Source organism: Aythya marila (genome assembly GCF_965140915.1).
Source record: "Aythya marila genome assembly, chromosome: 10".
Classification (NCBI taxonomy): Eukaryota; Metazoa; Chordata; class Aves; order Anseriformes; family Anatidae; genus Aythya; species Aythya marila.
This window is the reverse complement of record NC_139051.1, coordinates 13500843-13520429: the sequence shown is the minus strand read 5'-3', so window position 1 is coordinate 13520429 and position 19587 is coordinate 13500843. Positions and strand designations below refer to the sequence as shown.

Genomic DNA, 19587 nt, shown 5'->3' with positions numbered 1-19587 from the left:
GTCCTCCTTCTCAAATGGTATTAATATTCGAAGTTGAGGTAAGGGACACAAAAATGATTTTAGGGAAAAGAAAAAAAAAAAAAAAAGAGAGAGAGAAAAAAAGAAAGCTTTACAATGTGACACTTGAGAAGCTCACTCAATTTAATTTTTTTGGGGGGAGGAAGAATAGTGAGTGGACTTGATAACAGTGTAGGAGTATCGCTGAGTAGGGGAGGTAGGGAATAGGTAGGCTGGGTGGTTATCTGAGAAAAGTATGATAAGAACCAGCACCTGCAATCTGAAAGCACAGGAATCGAATTGTAAATTAGGCATCCTTTTTAAAGGGGATTAACCACTGGAACACATGTCCAAGAGTAGTGGCACATTCTCCATCCCATGCTGTCTTTAAATCAAGAAGACATAATTTTCTGGGAGAGATGCTTCAGTCAAATACAAAAGTTTTGGACTCAGGCCAAGGTAATGATGAAATGACAGTCATTTATATACAGAATGATCTAATTGTTTCTCTTGGCCTTAAGTGCTAATGAAATTATGAAGTGTGGATATGAAATTAAAGATGCTATCATCCAATATATGCTCAATAAGGACGAAGTAGAACTGCATGTGCCAATTTAGTCATCTGACACTTTCTAACTAGAAATTTAATCGCTACAATATTAATAACATTCCTTAGCACTGTTAAAAGTGGATGGTCAACTGTCTCTGGTTTAGTGCTGTAGGATCAAGTTCTATATTTCCTTGCCACATAAAGATTTTTTCATTTCATACAATGGATAACAATTCAGGTTCTGTCATAGTTCTTGTGGTTGCACTATATTCATGCAGTAGGCATTCAACTTTGTCTCTAGTGATATATATATTAAATAAATAATATTAAAATTTAAAAATAAAATGTATGTTTCAATAACAATACAGTAGTGTGTATGCAGTAAGATTTTGGGTAGATTTAAGCATATAAAATAAATAATAATTTTCAGGTACATGAATATGTATACTAGTTTGATTTTTGGATTTAGCATTGTTGTAAGGGGGTGGTCAAAGGCTTTTCTTAACATCTGTGTTGACTTGGTTTTATGAGTGGCTAGGAGCTATGACTGAAGTCTTGAGCTACTTTTCCTAAGACCTGTGTAACTGCATCTCTTCTCCCCAAAAATGTTGTCTGATTAAGCAAAATGCTACCTGGTTTGTGTATTATCCCTGCATTGCGTGGAAAATTGAGTGCAAAAAGAAGGTGACTTTCCTGAGGTCATGTAGGAAGCATGGGGCAGCCCCAAGAACTGGACACATTTCCATGGCCTCTGTCTGTTGTTAACCAGGACATGAGCATTCCCATGTCCGTAAGGTTGAGACTGATATTTTCCAGACTACAGTTAAGTGATATAGGTGCCTTATGTTTTCAGAAGTTACTTAGGAACTCAAGTCATTTTATTTTATTTTTAATATATGGGTGGCTCTGAGAAGAAAAAAACAAACAAACAAACAAACAAAAAAAACAAAACACTTCAGTTTATTTAATTTTACTGTCAGTATATCAGTATAAGCAATTTACTCTTTGATACAAAGAATCTCAGACTTTTGTCTCTAAGATGCTGTAATGGGTTTTATACAGGTAGAGACTGAGATATTTTAATTCTTTGTTTTTGCTAATAACAATATGCTGAAAACCCCGATATGTGCGTCTGAAAAATATTGAGTCAGTCATATGAAAAGTCTGTGTTCTCCTCTGCTAAATAGTTTTGGGGACTTCTGCCAGCTCTAATGATTGTTCGTGTAATTAGTCTAGAATACCGAACTCAGAGCCATGCAGCATCTCCTTTCTAAATGTGCTTAATCTCAGCTGAAGTCAGCTTCCATTTTTATTTGTGGCTTATAGTAAATGCCCCAAGCATACTTTGCACTCACATTAATAACCACTTTGTCATCACAACCCTTCCTGAGGCTACCTGTTTCTGTGGGTTTTGTTCGTGCAACTGTTTTCACAAAACAGAGCCAAGCATGATTCTTGCTAGCCTCTGTAAATAGGGAAAGCTGTGAAATGATCTGTCCCCTTTATTCAGATCATTCGGAAACCGGTTTTATTTTTAGTAAGCGGGGCAGTGGTACAGCCTGCCTGTTGTAAGTGGTCTGGTTTGGGACTTTTTTTTTTGTTCTTGCCAGTTCAGTGTGAGATTCCAGGCAGGCTGAAGTGCGCTGGGTTTCACTTGCTGTCAGTGCTCAGGACTGCCATCAGAAGGAGAGCGCTGGCAGTGCTCACACTGCTTTCCATATCACTAACTGGGAGCGCAATAAATAGCGTTCGGCTCGGTGTACGGCTCCTGAAATGAATGTGTGCAGAGGCTTCGGTTAGCTGCTTCTCTCCCGTGCAGAAGGGGTGTCACTGCTGGATACCTCTGTCTTTCTCTCCTGTCTTCATTGCTAGGTCTGCTGGGGCCGGGTCAAGTGGCGCTGCCCAACTTCTCACCAGGTAATCGCGTTCCTTTCCTACCGCATCAGCAAGCCTGTGTTTCAAACGTGTATGCAGAGCTCCTCTGCAAGACACTGGGGTTTGTTCAGCCACGGGGATTAATAATCTTGCTAATTGAGACCTTGTTTGAAAGTAGGTTAAGGCACGGCACTTGCTTGCCTCGTGTATCCCTGTTTTGGGTTGCCGAAACGCCTCTCCTTGCCAGGAAACGCAGAGGGCTATTTCCTGGTTTTGTGCATGTGGACAGTGTTTTTTGGCTGTCAGTAGCCAAACTGAACATGATAGTAATTCTGCAGAGTAGTGAGGCTTGATGCTATCTCAAATAAGACATGACTGTGATTTGATTTTTATTTCAGGAACCACGCTTTTCTCCTTACCTTCCTACTTCCCTGTAAATACTGCTGTTTTTCTCCACTGTTTTGACCCTGCATGTCTTGGGAGCTTTTTTTATTATTATTATTTTTTGGTGCTAGGGTCTGGACAGAAACTTTAAGAGACAGGAGAATGCTTTAGTGAACATTTGGGGCTTTGGACAAATTCTCTAAGGCAGCATCTTTACGTGTTCCTCGTGTGTAGTGTTAGGGGATCTACAATCAGCACGGAGGCATTAAGTGTCACTGTAGCTTGATAGCTTTGGGAGAAGTGCTGGAGGTGCATTTAAGGCTTTAGGCCTGGCCTCAAGACTTGGGGTCTTGATTTTGGTACATGTTTCCTTCGATGGAGACAGCAAGCTGGGTCCTGTATCCCCTACCTGCCTGGTTTGGGACTGTGTGAGAGCAGCGTGCAGCACCTCTGCAGAGCCCCAGCTCATGCTCAGGTGCTGCTCTGTGCCGGGGTCCCAGGGCAGGGAACTGCAGCTTGGGGTCAAATCAGTCCCACGAGCCTTCAGCTTCCTGGGGAAAGAGGGTGGAGGTCTGTTTTGGTGCTCAGCAGGATGTGGCTAATCCTGGGCTGTATTTCTTCAGTTGTGACAGCCTCTCCCTTGTGCTCCTGAACGGCACATCAGCGAGTCGATAGTGCCGTGCCCTGCTCTCTCCTGCTGGAGGTTCTTGGTGTTGTTCTACAAATGGGAAGGTCCTCAGTCCTTCCACCTCAGGCTGAGGGCAAGCGCTAATACTTCACATTTTCTGTCTGTAAGATTATGGAATCATGCTGGAAGTACGGGAAGACTCGCTCAGGATCAGAGGCAGGACCAGGCTCCAGGCCACTTGTTCTTGTCTGCTCTTGGTATCCAGCTGTGCTTTCTGTGTCCTCTCTGGGCTGGTTTAACTGCCTCCTTGCTCTGCCTGCCATGCCCGTGGCTTCTTGCCACGGCTTTGAGACTGATGGCCCTGAGGCAGGGCTGATGCCAGGCCTTCCACTATGAAGCTGTGCAGCATCCCTCAGGGCAAGGCTGAGGGATGTGAGCGGACGGGCCCACAGTGCAGCTAGGGTGTCACATGTGGCCTGACTCACTCCACAGGCCCCACTTTTCAGAGGAAGGAATGAGACTTTTTAGGCTAGCTACGACACAGCTTGGTGGTATTTCTGTGATTTGTTGTGGTATGGATTAGGGCAGTCAAGGTGCCTCTCAGGGTAGTATCTGGCTCAAGTATCTGGACACAGAAGGCAGGCACTGCAGCAAGCATAGGTTCTTTATGAATACCCTCTTGCAACGTGCTGACACTGTGCTGAGGATGGATACTTCGGATCTGAGAAATGGGGAACAGAGACTGTCCATGTCTGCATCATTGCCTGAAACTTGGTTATCAACAACCCTCTTCTCATGTGGCTATGTGTGCCTCTAATATGAAAAAAAGCTTCTGATATTGTCTCATAGTACATAGGTCTTAAGCCCATAAGCTCTTATTCCAGCTGGAAGCACCTGCCTTGCTTGCTGGCTGTCCCAGAAGAACAGGCACCGGGGGGCCTCTTCCTGCGTTACTCAGGTTTTTCCCTTCATCCTCACTGCCAGCATATCTAGCAGGCAGGGAACTACGCACCATTTTGTGGGTGCGGAACTGAAACACATGAAGGCACTTTCATTAGGGCTGCAAAGAGAAATCTGTAATGAAGTCGGAAATGTAACTTTAGACAGAAATACAGAAGTTCCCGTTCATGCCTTGAGCTGGTCTCTAGCACTGATGTGAAGCATGGAAGCCTGTATGGTTCCTGTATTTGTTGTCCTCTGTAAGCTTAAATACTTTCTGTCTTCTGAGCTGGATATTTTAGCAGTCAAGATATGCTGGAGGAGGTGGTGGAATGGCTTGCTGGTCGAATCAGTCTGGAAATTCATGCTAATAACATTACACAGGAGCTGATTTTTTTTTTCCCTTCCACTGAACTGTCCTGCCCATGCTTCTCAGATAGGTGAGTGGTTAAGTTAGTCAGCTGTCCTCAGTGGAAATGTTTTTGAGTAAGAATCTTTTCATATTCAGAAGTGTTGAGCTCAGGTTGGAAAAGATGAAAATGACAACCAAAATTATCAGGAGAAACAATCACATGCAGAGAAACTGGAAGATTTTACTTGTTCAGCCTCTCAAGATGGAGGAGATCTGGTTCATCTGTGAAAATACATCTGGTTGAGTGGGCTTAAAAATGGAGGAGAGAGAAATACTGCTGCTGAAGGACTGTTGATGCGAGAATAAATGACACAAATTGGCCATTAAAATGGAAAATAGCGGGCTTTAAAGCATAAGACCAAAGAAGGCTTAGACCAGACACCCAAAACAGTTAGGGAAATAACCTACAGAGGTTATTTGTGTTTTAGATGTGATTTATGCGACTATGACAGTTACCTGCTGTTGCCACAAGCTTGATTTAGTAGCCCAGAAGTTCCTCATTTCCACAGAAAAATCTGCCAGATAAGACTTGCTTGCCAGTGCGTTATTGCCACTGCCCTTTCCCCAGGGAGATGCTGCAGCACTTGGCTGTCCTGCCTGCCTGGTAGAAAAGTCCATGGAGAAACATGACAAGCTGTGGTATTTCTTGATCTGCTGCGAGATCTGAAAAGACGTGAGCATTTGATTTCTCGGAAGGTGAAAGTAATTTCTCATAATGCGAGCACAGATCGTTACTGCTACGGTTATTGGAATGAAAGGTTTCTCTCCGCCCTGCCTTCTTAGTCCCCTTCTTTAGATGTCTTTGCTAACAGCCTGTTATCCTCCTCTGCTTGATGCGGGGCTCAGGCCAAATTCTTCCCTCCCTCCTGCACCAGAGGGACCAAAGAGTGGCCACGCTGCTGTCAGTGAAGTAACACTGGCTTCACTTTGTCACATGTGACAGCAGAACAATAGCGCTGTGCCACTAAGTGGGAGCCGTGCTTTGTGGATGGTTTTTCCTATTATTTTAGAGACAGCAGCAGTGTTAAGTCTACAATGAAGGGTCTCATAATCACACTCTCATTATGCTTTGAAAAAGGCTTTAAGCTTTGTATTTTGTATGTGGGCACTGCAGCTAGACGCTCATTCGCTGGCAGCATTTGCTGTGAATCATGCTCACAGCTTGAGGCATCGCACTAAAACCCCCAAGCATCCCCGTGTCATATGGCATTTCTCCCAAGGACATAGCCAACAGTTTATCATCCCCAAGGAATCAAGGGGAAGGGGATCTGCCATTTAATTTTCCTGTCGAAGTCAGCAGGCCAGCTCCCTCTGTAGTAATTAGAAAGGGAAAAGACCCTCAGGTACATTACTCAGTACTCTGTTAGTCTACAACTGCATTGCCATCAGGAGGAGTTTTTCTCTCCTGAGAACGTGTGTATGGTAGAAAAACTGGATTCCTACAACTTAACACGTAAGTTGGGTGCAAAGCATTAGGCAATCAGTATCACTGGTCCTCTGCCAGGTGCCGGGGAATGCTTCTGGGCCATGAGGTGCTTCGTTTCAGGAGAGGGCTCCACAGCTTATGGGTCTGAATACTGCCAACATCATGTTTTCACATATCTGCATCATTTTCAAAGCTGCATACACAGCTGACATGAAGAAAACCTAAGGCACACGGACACTTGGATGGCTTTTTTTTAGATTATTTTTTTTTAGAGTTTCTTTTTTTGGATTTATACATCATCCCTTATGGATGGTATATAGGATGGATTTCAGCCTTGCTGGCTGCACTCTAGTAGTGAGCACAGTGACCCTAGAAACATGCTTGGTGTTTGGTCAGTGGGAGTCAATATTGATGTGTTTACACATCTATCTATCTATATATATGTAAAGCTATCACTGAAAAGTTTGAAGTAGAACCTCAGTGTGTGCTTTTCCTTTGTACGTTCCTCTACATTGAGTCACGTAAAGCATACAAAAGCTAAAAGGACTGATACTAGGATCGTTTTGCTTGCGTTTTTCTCCTTCTGCACCAGGCTCCAAGAAGTGTGTACCTGGTGGGTGACAGAAGGGAGACCTATGCAAAGACACTGATATTTCCCAGCAGCCTCTATATGTTTGTGTCCAGTCTGTGGAAGGCTTGCCAGGTATAGGAAAGGCATTGCAGAGTTCATCAGTCTAGCATGGTTTAGAAAATGATCATCATGCAAGAACTGACTTTCTCTGCACCTGGGGAACAAATAATTCTGCACACAGTGGTTGCTCCCACTTGATTATTGTCACGTAAAACTTTGATTTAATGCAGGCTTCAGTTAGAGCAAACTCTTGAGAGAGGCTGTGTCACTAAGAGCAATGGCTTTGGTGTCTGTCATGACCGCATATGTTTTGTTAAAACATAGCACAAAGGCTGGCAGGTTTTTTGCTGCCTCTGCCAGTGATGTTTCCAGATTCTGCAGTGTGAAGCGACCAAGCAGACAGTACAGAAAAATAAATAACCAAAACACTTAAGTGTCCTATCAGCACAGCGCCGTTAAATCATCCAGATGCAACTCTGTGTGTTATCTTTGACGATACCTGCCATACCCCATCATTCATCCTGCCCCTCGTGCTTTGGCAATACCTGGATAAATGGGGGCCAAAATGCACATCTGATATTTCCCAAGGACGTGTTTGTTTCCTGCGTAACTTTTCCACACGTTAGCATTACAACCTGAATTCAAAGAGGCACTGAGCCTGCTTTCAAATGACTGTGATCCAGAGGTAGAAGCCGTGTCAGAGCAGCCTAATCCCCTCTCAGTGCACTGGTGAGGACGGCACTTCCACGCTTGTCTGTTCTTATGGCAGCGTCTGCTCCCTTTCTGCAGACATCAGGGGAAGACGGGCTCAGGAGGCATCAAACCACCCACACAGCACCCTGGGCTCTACCTCAGCCATGTCCACCTCTGAGCTGCCCTTGGGAGGAGGTACCGAGGGTCCTCAGCTCCTTGGGCAGTCTGGGGTCACTGTACTGCTGGGACTCCCTCCCAGGTGCCAGCACCAGCACGAGGCCATTTGAGGCCTAGGTGTGACTGGCACAAGCTGGCAAAGCAGAAAACAGTAGGACCAGAGGGCAGAATGTTTGTTGTACCTTTGTAACATGAACATCTGATCAAACTACAAAGCTCCAGCAGCGGTTTCTAAAAGCACAGCTCCTCTCTGAAAGAGACTGCAGAAGTGTTTCATGTTCATCTGAGAGACTTGATGGCAACTGTGCATGGCTTGCAAGTACAAAGAAATGTTTTTTTTTCCTAACTGTCTACCCTCCAGATGCAGCCTGAACTCAAAACTGAGCTACGGTCTTTCCATCACTCTCTGATAAGAGGTTTTGATAGAAAAGCTGAGTGCAGCAGCCTCTACAAGCTGGGTCCCAGCAGCATACCCAAAAGGACTTCCAGGGGTTCACTAGCTTGTGTGTCAACTGGAACTGAAGGCAGCTCCTGCCCTCCACCATTAATTTGGAAATAGCCACTCTTCTACATGGGGTTGCTGTGCCCATACTTACCTTGATGCCCTTACCGCCTCAGGCGGAGCCTGCTGGAGGGACTTGGGCACCCAGCAGCACTAAAGGCCGATGGGACAAAGCCCCATGCATTGTTACAGAGCTATTTAAGGATGTTGCTAAAGTGAGGAAGGAGAAATGAACAAGGTGGAAGAAACAGCTGCAAAAATGGTCCTCAGGTGGGAGTAGAAGAGCTTCTATAGGCAAGTCGGATTAGGCTTGCAACCTCTAGATGAGAGGAGAAGACACGTGCTTCACACAGAAGGTAGAAATGCATTGTTCATGTTCATATCCCTGCTTTCCTAAGCAGGCAATGATGTTGCTTTCCCAACCACACTGTTCTCAGATATTTGTTTTGTGGTAAGAATTACAGACAAAAGAGAATTCAGCCAGCTCTGCCAAGCCCTGTCTAGCCAGGCTCAGTTCCCTCAGTGCCTCACACCTTCTTGAGCCCTTCCTCCTTCTGTGCAAGAAGAAAGGGAAGCCTAAGGTCTGGGGGAGGTTGTACATGCATTTTCCAAGCAGATCAGCAAAATGGGAGCTGTACACAAATCACTGGCTGGGGTTTACTTCAAATGCAAGGAAGACAAATGACTCCACATCCTGTAAAGTGCCAGCTGAGCTTTTGGTCAAGATCTCTTCCCTCCTGTTCCTGCTCTGGGATGTGAAGCTGTAAAGCCTTACAGTCAGACTGCCACCTTCTCTGGCAGCAACACCAGAGGAACTTGCAACCTCAAGCAGAAGCAAGGAAAGCCATTGGTTTCCTATGTACCCTCAACAGCTCATGATCTTGGTTATTTCTTAGAGCAAACAAGGCAGATCAGGGCTTGTTCCAACCACAGCAGGCACTAAATAGGGCATGGGGACTGGTGATCCTGCTCACGCGGAACTTGTGTTAGACAAACCAGTGCTCAGGACCAAGCAAAATCCATGTCTGGGTGACTTCTTCTACCCTATAGGAAATAGTGAGTCTTGTGCAGGACCAGAGGCTGTATGCTGAAATAGGGTCAGGCCATCACTCCTGTGGTCCAGACGGTGCCTGTTCAATTGGTGATGGGGAACAAACTCTAGAGGAACAGCTCCAGGGCCAAATTCACTTGTACATACTCTCCTGGTATAAGGCTCTCTTTGCTGTGGATTTGGTTCTCAGGATTAGCTTTGGTATCTGATAATATAGGAGCTCTAACTGAAGCTTTACCCTTGACTGTGGTGTTTATAACTCACTACTACCATTTTGTCTTCCTCCTCAGACAAGGGAAGCCTCTAAAGAGGGGAGTTCAGGGAGCTGAAGACATCATCTTGTCAGCTTGGATAAAGTTGGCTAACGAGAGAAAGGTGGATGCAGATATCAACGTGCTTATGCACCTGGAGCAATCAGCTCCTTCAGCTAAGAACCTCAGAAAGCTGAGGAATGGGCTGTGAAAAAGAATGGTCCATTAAGGTTTATAAAACGTAATTATGCTTCTGGATGTCTGCTGGGTCCCAAGCTCTCCCAGCTGATAAAAACAATAGCAAGCTGTCATACCTGATTCTTTCTCATCATTCTAGACTTGCAGGTGGAAGAGAATCTGTAACAAGATTGGGAAAGAAAGAGGAGACAATTTTTTTTTTCCATCCCATGGGAAAATAACGTGTTGAATTATCATCTGGAAACTGGGAAGAACCAACATGAGCAACGAGAGGCCAGTGAACCCTAGTTCATCTCCACTGACTGAGGGCCTGAAGAGAAAGAGAGGAAGACCAAAGAAGCAGCCACGGGTAAGTGTGCATCATCCAAAGAGTCTGCCTGAGGTTGCTGTGATACTAGCAGGCAGTAAAGAGCAAGGGAAGGGAAGGCATGCTGTGGTAGTGCTGCCTATCTTCTAGTTTGTTTCAGCATCTGGAAAAGCAGAGACAACCTAGTAAGTTATTCTGGGGATCATCCTGCTAAATTTTCTCTCTTTCAGGAGGAAGCTGGGGGACAATTGCTGGTGAAGAAACCACGAGGAAGGCCAAAAGGAAGCAAGAAAGTGAGCACTGTAATTGGACAAATGGTGAGAGTAAATGGCTTATATGCTTTTATGAGGAGGAAGAGAGAAGCTGGCTGTCCCTTCTACGAGCATTACTAGAAGGACAGGCAGGGAGGGCTCTCTTAGATTAAGGATAGGCAATGAAATTTGCCCCTCATTCAGTTCAGTTTTAGTTGCCACTGTTGTTTAGTTGTCACAGTTATCATGGTCTTAGTCCTAATTCACTTTCTGGCCTTCCTGTGCTGTCGTTGCCTGTTCAGCAGCTTCCTTCTGGAGTTTCTCCTTTGCCATTGCAACATAATTACAACCAGCACAGTCTGGCAGGTGTTTCCTCCTCAACTGTCTTCCATCCCCAGCTTTAGTCACCTTCTGCTGTTTGGCTCACAAAACCTTTATGCAGAGGTCACTTTGGGCAGGTTCAGTGTATTTAGTCACAGTGTGCAGCAGATAGGAGAATTGAAAATACTTTTTTTGTATTGCTTTCAATATAGGTAGAACCTCCCGCTGGAAAAAGGCCAAGAGGGAGGCCCCGCAAGTGGGTGAGTACAGCGTTCAGTCCTTTTCTTATTCTCCATCCACAGAGCCCAGGCTGGAAGGGAGGCTTCTCTTGCATTTGTTCTCAGGCTCTCTGTTGGCAATGACATTCAGCCTAGCTGGCCCAGGAATCCAACACATTAGGGAAGCTCTGACTGCCCTCCCAGTACCTCATTCCCAAGATTCAGTTCTTGAAACATCCTGGGAGCCCAGGAGAGCTGCTATACTTAAGACGTATTAGTCTTCTACAGTCCTTCCCAGGCTGGGAGGTCAGACCAGAGTTCCCATCCATTCTCAAGCAGAGAGATTGTCTTCCCAAGAATCCCGACGAACTGGAGTGATTGCTTAGCATGTCAGTTTGCCTCAAAAGAAGAAACTTAGAGTTTAGCCAAAAATAAATAAATAAATAAATAATTGATGAATGACAAAACTTTGAATCCTGCCAGCAGGAGGCTCTTACATGCAGCAAACAAAGGATTAGTAAGAATCGGTAGTTAGAAGATGAAGATAGAATATTTCAGGACTTGACAGAAAAAGTTTTAAATCAATAAGGGTATTCACTCCTGCAAGTAATTAATGGCATGTTATATATCATTAGGGGTGATTAAAAACAAGCAAACAACCAAAACAAACTAACAAAAAAACAAAACAGACAAACCACAAACTGTTATTTAGTGTGTATTTGTTGACACAAAGAATTCTAGACCAATCCTAAGCTGTGCACTTACTGCAGGAATACAAAGGTTTGCCACACAGCTGCAGTGCTGCAGGAACACTTGGGATGGAAAGAGCTGGATCAGCAGAAACAGAGGGATAGTGCAGTCTGTGAGGGCTACAGAGGAGGCTTGGAAGGAAATCTTCACTAGGGAGGGAGTACCAGCATGTGAGAGAGATGAAAAGACTTTTCTGACATGATAATGACCTTGACAGACAAATGTTTCTTGGATGGAAATGGAGGGAAACTTGCAAACCCTCTGCAGAACTGAATCTCAGAAGAGGGACTGGGGAGAGCAGAGCAACTTCAGGCAGTGTACTCACCATGTAAAAGCAAGGTCAGGGACTGGCATCCAGGTGGTTGCATGCAGACTAGCAGACAAAGACTGGTGTTAGTTGTCCCTGGGGACCAGTGGAAGTCAGGGTTTGGTAAGTAGCTTGGAAACAGTCTGGATATTGCTGACTTTGAGACTAGTATGAGGGATATTCATCTGCAGATGTGGTTTGACCTGGTCAGGTGCTTGACGGGAGGCAGAAATTCGGAGAGGAGGAAGACCTCAGGTGATACAGAATTGAGCCTTGGTGGAAAGTGCCTGGTCACCAGGAGAAGGCATGTGAATACACAGGCCTCTAAATTTCCAAGGGGATGCAAGATAGAGTAATTTAAATAAATTATTTCTTAAACTGGTGGAGCCTACAGCTATCACCTTGTCTTGGACAAAGGTACAAACTGATGTGTCCTGTATGTGTAGCTGTGAACTCCAGTGGGTGAATGCAAATGCAGAGGCCAAAGGACTCCAACTCTCATGGAGTTTCTGGTATTGATTTATGCATTCCTCGTACAATCTGAAACAGGCAAGTTTAACCTTCAGGAGTGCTCAGTGCCTTTCAGCTGTCAGCCTGGTAAGGGAAAGCAGGCAAGGAAGTTCTGGGGGAGGAATAAATTCAGTCACAGCTTCTGCTGTTACCGTGATGCAGTCTGAACTGTGGTAGGGAAGCCTTGGCTGCGAAGCGCTGTTATTGTAGGGTTTACAGTGGAGGAGGCAGCAGGAGCAGCCAGGCAGCGTGATGCACGTGCTGCCCAGCATCTTTCAGGGCACAAAGACCCGCGTGTGTGTTGTCAGAAGCTAATACCTGAAATAAAGCTAGCTGGAGTAGGTTTCCTCACCAAGCTTCCCTTCTTTTGTTGAAAGAAGATTCATTAAAAATAAATAAATCTTTTTTTTTTTTCCATGGAAATTCTTATTTTTCAATAATAATAGCCTAAGTGAAACATTTCCTTATAAGTTCAGTTGGCAGTTTATTCTTCCTTGAGACCTTATTGATGCACAGAAGCAAGCCAACAGATTGGAGCATCCTGATGGTTCTCAGGATATACAAATAGTTGTGTCAGGTGTCCAGGATTCCTTGGTTCTGTGTGTGCCTATGCTCCTTTCCTTTTTTAGAACCACAGAGTAGTTCAGGTTGGAAGGGACCACCAGAGGTCCTTTAGTGCAAACCACTGCTCAAAGCAGGTCTAATTAGATCAGCGTGCTCAGGGATTTGTCCAGCCTGTAAACATCTATAGCATTCTAGAAATCATTTACAGCTATCTGTCATCTCTGACAGGGTACAAATGAGGTCAGGAAAGACTCTTCCGGCCATTCTCTGACGTTACAGATTGCAGTAGCTGCCATTCTAGGGATAGGATAGAGGGTTTGTGGTTAAATTAATTAAGTTGTGTGCCAGAGCTGTAACTTAGGTGTTTCTTGTTATAAACAAAAGAGATATGTAGCAATTTGTAAGAAAAAACTTTCTGCTTTGTTACTGCCAGTTTACCGAAGCTAAAACTTTTTGCACACTGACTTTTTTTGTTATAGAGATTCAAAATATTTCATCCTCACTTTGGTTAATGAAGCATTGTGATGCTTCAGTTCAAAATTTGTTCAACATCTGAAGAGTTTCTGGGGGGCAAAGACGAAACAGAAGAAACGGAGCAGATCCTGGGATTTGAATTTTCAATGGACAAAATGTTTTGCTTTTCAGGACAGGAAACTGTGTGCTCAAGGATGAAAAAAATCTCTGTAGCTGCATAAAGGGGAGGTTTTTCAAGATGTGGGACTCATGTCTCATAAAAGACTGAAAATGTGGGGGCTTATTATGTACTCTGACAGCCATTCAGAGACTCTTGTGAATACACATAGGCACTACATGCACTGGCACATGCTCTTGAATGCAGTTGGACACAAGAAGTGGTGGCAAGTCAGCATAGTTTCAGCACTGCACGGTCTTATGTAAATAACATAGATGCCAAGCCAAAAGCTTTTAATCAACTTTGTGCATTTGCAATTTTGTCTCCTGATACTGATTCCATGTGGGGGATTTTGTTTGTTTCTGGTGTTTCTCTTCATAGCCCCAGCTAGCGATCCGAGAAGGAACGTCTGAGGAAGGAAGTCCTCAGGGAAGCAGTGACTTGAATTTGAACTCAGCGCCTGCCACACAAGGTTTGAAATTAGATAATTGTAATTACACTGGGCTAAACTGTGGAACCATGCTCCTAGCAAACCATGCATGTACCCCCAAGGCTGTAGCACTGGCTGCAATCTTTCTGGTAAACCCTACAAATAGAGGAGTGTTTGGAAGGCTTCCAGAAACACAAGGAGGAGTAGCACATTGCTTCCATCTAATTTGGTGGTGGCTACTCGAGCAGAAGCAGAGGCAGAAAAGAGGGGTGGGAGAAGAGTCTATATATTTATCTTTATAAGATGCCTTTTATCGGAGGTGATAGTTGCTGTTACAGTCTGAGTGAAACTCATACAGTATGAGTGAAACCGCCTGGCTGTGTTACGATAGTGTATATTCACTTTCTGCATGTAGGTCTTACTTAAAACTGTGAAGAGCCCCTAACATTTGGGATATGCTAGTGCTGATTCCAGCCTGCCTCCGGGATAGCCTTGCCCTCTCCTCCCTGGTCGCACCCGATGGCAGCGCTCCTTGTTAGTGGCTCGCGCCCTAGCAGTGAATGACGACACTGGCAGGTTTCTATATAGGGCTGCAAAGCTATCTAAGCTTCTCTGAGATGAGATAACAAATAGCAGTTATCACTCACGAGAGCATGCAGATGCACCACCCACAGCTCCGGTAGCACTGCAGATGCAGGAAAGTGCAAGTTCTGTGTCACGTAGGACTGTTCCTGAGGTAGATGCCAGCCAAACTCGTGTGCAGTCGAGCCCGACCTTCAGTGAGTGTTGTAGGAAGCAATTCATTACAAAGATTCCCTTGAGCGGGAGGTGGAAGGGGGCCAGCAGCCCCGGAGAGGCAGATGTTGCCTTGTTTTGCTGTGTGGTCAGCACAGCTGCTCCCTCGTCCCGCTGCCGTTAGCGCTGTGGAGCATGGTGTGCGAAGCGACCTAACTGACACCGGGCAGCCGAACCCAACCTCGGGTTCTTAGAAAGTCCCTGGAAATGCCACATGATAAAACGCCGGAGCAGTTAACCTCAGCTGCTCGATTCAGTTTCCTCTCGGGCCCCTGCTCCCGTATCACTTCCTGCCACCACGCTGCGCGCTCAGCTCAGCAGAGCCGCAGGCCCGCGAGTGACGAGCTCACCTCCAGCCCCCCGCTGCCTCCGGCAGTGCTCACGAGCGTCGCCCAAACCACAGCCCACGTGGGCACTTTCTTCTTCCTTTTGCTCTGAGTGGGACCCGGGGCGGTGACATGAGGAATGTTTCCCTCGTGTCGCAATGAGGTAGAGCCAGACGTGACGGGAGCAGCGGATGCTGCGGCCGGCAGGAGACAGCTGTGAGGCACACGATAGTGTGGCATCAACCGCCCTGCTCCTGCACCCAGCAGTGCCAGGACAGAGAGGGCAGTTTTACCTGGTGTGCTGCTGTAAAGGAGAAAAGCAGCTAAAAATCAGTAGGGATTGCAAGCACGGTATGAAACCTGGCAGTCCTCTGGAAAACTTCATAGCCGTTGTTACTCACTCACGTGCTTGAGACTGGGTGGTGAGCTTGTCTTAGAAACTGCTGGGTGAAAAGGAGAAACGAATTATTCTGGAAACTAGAGGTCCTGTGGCTTGTTTGGAAGTGAGATGCAGCTGTGGCAGCTTTCAGATGGGAAGTTTGTGGATGAACCCGTTCTATGGGTCTGGGTTTAACTTATATATTACGGCTTTTGTGCTACTCATGTAGGAGGCTACAGCTCTGAGATTTGTTAGCAGGAGTCTGCAGTCACATAATGATCTTCTGCTATGGGCACAGCCAGAGCTTTTGATTATTGTGGGGTTGGTTAGTTTGCTTTTTCCTTTCAGGTGAGGATTTTTGAGATTCTGTGCTAGTGGGAGGGCATAGGGGGGACGCATGTGCTTGGTCATGCTGCAGGTTGTATTCTCTACAGTTCTGAGTGGGAAAGGCGTCTGCACTGGACTTCATGTCTGCAGTATTAAGAGAACTGCTGAAACGGACAGTGACTGATTCCTTGCTTTTCTGTCAGCCCTGTCTGGGGAGAATAAAGAACCAGCAAGAACTGAAGGAGAAATGTGCCAGACTTGCAAGCCCGCCATGGTGCAGAGAAGAGAGGAGAGCTTCTTGAAAGCTACCTGTATATTTTTCCCATGGCCTTTGTAGCTGGGGATCCAGCTCTTCTTTTCCCCTGTATGTTTGCATTAGCAGAAGCCAGAAAAGTTCACACAAACTATAGCTTCTGGGCCCTCAATGGCCCCATTCTGAGGCATGCTGTCAGGGGAAGCTGTTCATGTTGGCTTTAGTCTGAAAGCCAGTACAAGAACAAGAATCTTGCTGTGAAGATCTTCGGGTGTCTGGGAAGGACCTATGCCTTCTTTTAACCTTGCACTGACTCTGTAACTGGGCATTTGGGCAGCAAGGCTCCTCGACGCAGAGCTCTAACTCTGTCTCCCATGATTTCTCCCTTTAGGCATCACTGGAAAAGACGGTTCCAGGCCCAGCAAAACTACTGGTCTTAGGAAGTCTCTGAGTAACATCCCTGCCACAGCTCAGTAGTATACCACCTGCTCATGTCTTGCTGAAGCCAGAGGACTGGAAAGCAAATAGCATTCTTATTGTCATATTTTGAATTCTTCTTTTGTGATAATCTTGCCCAATCTTTCTCTCCTGCTGTCTGCTGGCTTACCCCAGCCATCCAAGCAGGGACTTAAGGGACAAAAAGAAAAATGCTTTCTCAGGGAGTTGCCTTTGACAGTTTGTAGTAGATTTTTTGGTAAGGATATTATCTTTTGTATCTTCAGTAACACGGTGCCTCGTGCTGCCACAGATAGCAATAGTTCAACAGAAAGACAGTGTTGACTCAGTAATACAGATACGGGAAAGGAAATCTATTTATATAGCTAAATTCTGAATTTATGCCATACCAACTCTGGTAGATGATGGAGTGGTCCCAAGAGTTAAATTTTGCTCATTTGCTCACAGGGACTCTATCTGAAAGATACTTTGAGTCCTTCCCTCCCTGTATCGGAAAAAAAAGCCTTCATGGCATTTCCAGCTTACATAATGTGGTCAGGAATTTGGGTGCTTTAGAGGAAAGCTCACACCATGGCATCTTGAGGACTGACTCTGAAATTTTTATCCTAGTGCTATCAGCTCAGGCCATCTTCCATTAACTAGCTTTTGGCCTGCTGGCACTCCCCATGAATTTGATAGCAACTCTGAGTGAACAATCTTTACAAGCTTAGTCACAACCACTGGATTTCATCACTTCCAAGGAGTGCCTCTAAAGAACCAAAGTAACCACAGGTTGCTTCCTTCAGAGCTGCAGGATTCAACTTAAATCACTGTCGTACCTTCATCTATAATGTGCGTTTGTGGGGTCCTCTAGTGTTGCAGCTATGCAAATAAAAGCTTGCTGATACAGTTTAGTTTTGGGAGACAGCAGTGTCCTGTAGCTCTGGGACAGGGACTGAGAGCAGCACATTGTATGTCAACTCTACTTTCAGCATCGGAGCTGATCTTCCTGAATTCTGAGGAATGAGGGTATTTCCATTACCCACTTGCAAACAATGAAATCCTGTGGTTATTTTCCATCTGGTGGATGCTCTGCCTGCCTATTAAAGGGACAAAGTGGGTATTTCAATTATCTTTGACAAGATGTAAAATTGGCTAGCTTTACAGTGTTAAATATTTAACCAGAACATAATTGGCTTTAAATTTATGGCAGTGCATAGCAGAAACCCGTGAAATGTCAGTATATATTGAGCTCATTTATTATCCTTTCATCAGAGGTCTGTTTCCTTAGCAGGCATGTATTTAACACAAGAAAACGTCTGCAGGATTAAGAGGAAGGACTGACTGGAGAAAGAAAATAGAAGAACTGTTTTTTCCTCCTCTAGATCATTTTGTCCAGTCTGCCATTTAGTAGCGACCAGGGTTCTTATTATGTTAATTCTGTGTTGTCAGGTTTGCCCTAACAGTAGTTTCTTGTACATGGACTTTGGTGGTCTCAGCAGAAAAACTGCATCATGTTAACCCTTCTTGCCTCCTCTACCATGTATCGGAAAATCAAGGATTTAATGGATTGGATCACAGGGTCTGACTTTATGCTGTAGAATGAGGCATGCTGGATAAATCCAGGTGGGACACCATGCATTCAAGTCTATAACTATCAATAGTTACAGGAGAAGATCCAACTGGTGTTCCTCCAAGTTCAGGTTAGGGCAAGACGCAAAATTTCCTCTTTATCATTTTTTTAGACACAAAATTTCATCTGCAGTTCACATCTGCATTCAAAGGGCACCCCAGTGACACACTAGGATATTTCACCAACTTCAATACCTGATTTGTGAGTGGATTGGCAAATTCAACATTTTCCTTCAAGACTGTACTGTAGATTTAATTGAGTCCTATTACCTGAGAGTAATAGCTCTTACCATGTGAAACTGGAATTTCAGCTTCTTCTAAATGGATTAGGCATGGCATCTGTAAGAGTCTTGAGCTTTTCTTATGACACTAGTGAGTCCTTTCTCAGCTGGTAACATGCAGTAGGGATGGAAACTGCCTCAGTTAAATAGTAACACTGCTGACCTAAATCAAATGGATTTCTTCTGGGATATGCACTCAAAGTACTCCTCTTAGGGGGGAAAAAAAAAAAATCTAGTCTTTGCTACCTCTTAATATTCTATTGGGAAACCACAGCAGAAAACAGATTTCTGTAAAAAATGTAACTGCTTGGGAACAACCAGAATTCCACGCTATTATGAGCCACTCTGCATGTAGTTGAAATCCCAGTCCACCAGTCCATAACTTCAGCTTCCACTTTTATGCAGAGACTTGGAATGAAAGTCAATGTCTATTAAAAGCAGACAAAATTCCAGTTGTCTTCAGAGAGCTAGGCTGGCTCTCATGCTAGTTTTTCTTATTTGAGAGAGAAACACTTCTTATTCCTCATACCTTTTCTGTGTAGCCAAATCCTACCTCTAAACAAATGCGTTTCAAATGTTTCTAAGCTTAGGCAGTGGGTCTGAGTCAAAAAACAGGTCACTGCAGTGGGATCAGAACAGTGGAGATGACACGGTGTGTTTCCTAGCAAAGTTTGGAAGATTCTCATAAATGGTTCTCATTTTGGTGTAGGCATAAACAGTTTTGACAATTTGAACTTAGCCTCAGTGTTTGTTTTTAATAAAGGTATAAAATGTAGCACCTCAGGCTTTGGCTTTGCCTCCTCTATGTGCAACAACCTGAGATCACACACATCTCTAGGCTCTCTAGGCAAACATTTTTCTCTTTCTTTACTGGAGTTAAAAAAAAAAAAAAAAAAAAAGTTTTGGACATTCTAAAACACAATTTGGTCACTCAGGAGCACCTGCAGACCTATGTGAAAACAAGGAGTAACAAGCCAGGAAAAAAAACAACAACAAGTGTTGGTACCTAATAGTAGCCTCTTGTGTATCTTACAGTACCTTGGAATTGGCTTGACTACAATACAGGCTAATTCTGCTTCATGTCTATATCTAGAAGTCTCCACAGTGAAGTCTGTATGTGCCACAGCTTTTTGTACAATTAATTCTGTTCCTCTGT

The 19587-nt window shown here is 44.7% G+C and overlaps 1 protein-coding gene across 1 annotated transcript; it reads left to right on the top strand.

Annotated features, from left to right (window-relative positions):
• Positions 1–2198: 2198 nt before the first annotated feature.
• LOC309881944 (high mobility group protein HMG-I/HMG-Y-like) lies at positions 2199–19412 on the top strand. Its single transcript, XM_082768506.1, has 6 exons — positions 2199–2464; positions 9854–10063; positions 10252–10338; positions 10806–10853; positions 13961–14045; positions 16475–19412. The coding sequence occupies exons 2-6, from the start codon at positions 9974–9976 to the stop codon at positions 16558–16560; spliced, it is 396 nt and encodes a 131-aa protein (XP_082624632.1). The 5' UTR covers positions 2199–2464; positions 9854–9973; the 3' UTR covers positions 16561–19412.
• Positions 19413–19587: the final 175 nt, after the last annotated feature.